This window comes from Sceloporus occidentalis, unplaced genomic scaffold (assembly GCF_023333645.1).
Source record: "Sceloporus occidentalis isolate IW3139 unplaced genomic scaffold, rSceOcc1.0.p SCAF_44, whole genome shotgun sequence".
Lineage (NCBI taxonomy): Eukaryota > Metazoa > Chordata > Lepidosauria > Squamata > Phrynosomatidae > Sceloporus > Sceloporus occidentalis.
The window spans coordinates 1,817,500-1,819,298 of NW_028317024.1; the positions used below are offsets into that span (position 1 = coordinate 1,817,500).

The 1,799-nt window shown below is 57.4% G+C and overlaps 1 protein-coding gene across 2 annotated transcripts; it reads left to right on the top strand.

Annotated features, from left to right (window-relative positions):
• Nucleotides 1–328: 328 nt before the first annotated feature.
• Nucleotides 329–1,537, top strand: LOC149289573 (transcription factor SOX-4-like). Of its 2 annotated transcripts, XM_089490446.1 has the most exons (2): nucleotides 329–892; nucleotides 998–1,537. In XM_089490446.1, exons 1-2 carry the CDS (start codon nucleotides 329–331, stop codon nucleotides 1,535–1,537), a joined length of 1,104 nt encoding a protein of 367 aa, XP_089346572.1. The 2 variants fall into 2 exon arrangements, with proteins under 2 accessions (XP_089346572.1, XP_089346571.1); XM_089490445.1 differs by having other exon boundaries at nucleotides 329–1,537.
• The last annotated feature ends 262 nt before the right edge of the window (nucleotides 1,538–1,799 follow it).

Consider the following 1,799-nt stretch of genomic DNA (forward strand, 5'->3'; position numbering starts at 1 on the left):
TTTTTTTTAATTATTATTATTCAGATTTTTTTTGTTTACTTCAGCCAGGATCCGCTTGGACTCGGAGCTGTAACCAATAATACGAACTGTAATAATAATAGAAGAGCGCTGGCTGCAGTTATGCTTTCCAGTGTATTTTCCAGGAACAAGTCTGTGAACTGAATTCAACTACAGCAGGGAGACACATATAACACGAGTGACGGCAGGAAAGCAAAGTATTGCTAACGAGCCTGGCAGAGGAAGCACTGGCCGGCGGGACCCTCCTGCTCAGGACACTGGCACTGGCTGTGGGGAGCACGCGTTTACTGAGGATCCGTACAGTAGCAACATGGTGCAACAAACCAACAACGCCGAGAACACCGAGGAACTGCTTGCCGGGGAGACCTCAGACTCGGGGGCAAGTGTAGAGCTGGACATGGCATCTTCTCCTACCCCCGGGTCTACTGCCTCCACCGGGGGCAAAGCGGATGACCCGAGCTGGTGCAAGACCCCCAGCGGGCACATCAAGAGACCCATGAATGCCTTCATGGTTTGGTCTCAGATCGAGCGGAGGAAGATCATGGAACAGTCGCCGGACATGCACAATGCCGAGATCTCCAAGCGGCTGGGCAAGCGCTGGAAGCAGCTCAAGGACAGCGACAAGATCCCCTTCATCCGGGAGGCCGAGCGGCTGCGGCTCAAGCACATGGCCGACTACCCGGACTACAAGTACCGGCCCAGGAAGAAGGTGAAATCCGGCAGCTCCAAGCCCGGGGAGAAGGGCTGCAGCAGCCCCAGCAGTGGGGGGAGTGGCGGCGGCAGCAGTAACCCTGGGGCTTGCAGCAGCTCCTCCAAACCTCCAGTGAAAAAGAGCAGCGGGACCAAGCTCTGCAGCAAGCCGCACACCAAGCTAGTGCTGGGCGGCAAAGCCTTCCCGGAGCAATCGTGCATGCTGGACCATCACACCCTGTACAAGTCCCGGATTGCAGCCTCCTCCAGACAGGGCGCCCCAGACAAGAAGCCTAAACACCGGCTCTACATCTTTGGAGCCCCGGGCTACCAGGGATCATCTCCAGTGGCCGTGCCCGCCAGCCCTACACTCAGTAGCGGCTCCGCCGAGGCCAGTGACCCGCTCAGCCTGTACGAAGACGGGGCCGGTTCCATCCAAAACTCCCCCGGCTCCCCGTCCGAGCACGGCGGGTACCCGAGAGCGTCCTCCCCGGCCCCGTCCACCTCACACTCCTCCTCCTCTTCTTCAGCTGCATCCTCCCCCTCCTCCGCATCCTCCTCCTCTTCATCATCATCGTCCTCCTCGGTTTCCTCCTCGGACGAGGAGCTGGAAGACGAGCTGCTGGAGCTCAACCCCAGCCCGGGCTTTGAGAGCATGTCCCTGGGCAGCTTCAGCTCCTCCGCTCTGGACAGGGACCTGGACTTTAACTTCGAGCCGGGCTCGGGCTCCCACTTCGAGTTCCCGGACTATTGCACCCCAGAGGTGAGTGAGATGATCTCAGGGGACTGGCTGGAGTCCAGCATCTCCAACCTGGTGTTCACATACTGAGCCAGCCGCTTAGATAGAGGAGGGCGAGCACCTACAGTCATGGAGCATCGAGCGAGAGGCAGAGCGCACTCTCTGCTGTACTAAACTGACTGAACCTCTGCTTTACTTAGTCAGAAAGAAAATCAAAACTCAATAAAAGGGATTGTTGATTTTTAGCAGCCCAGGGAGACCCTTCTGTCCCCCCCCCCCCAAAACGAAAACCTTAAAAGCCCTCCTAAATGTTTGTAGGAACTGCAGACTGGAGAGGTTGTGTGTGATGATG

What these genes read in the sequence shown, in the direction of transcription:
- LOC149289573 (XM_089490445.1), top strand. Translation starts at nt 329, where the DNA reads ATGGTGCAACAAACCAACAACGCCGAGAACACCGAGGAACTGCTTGCC.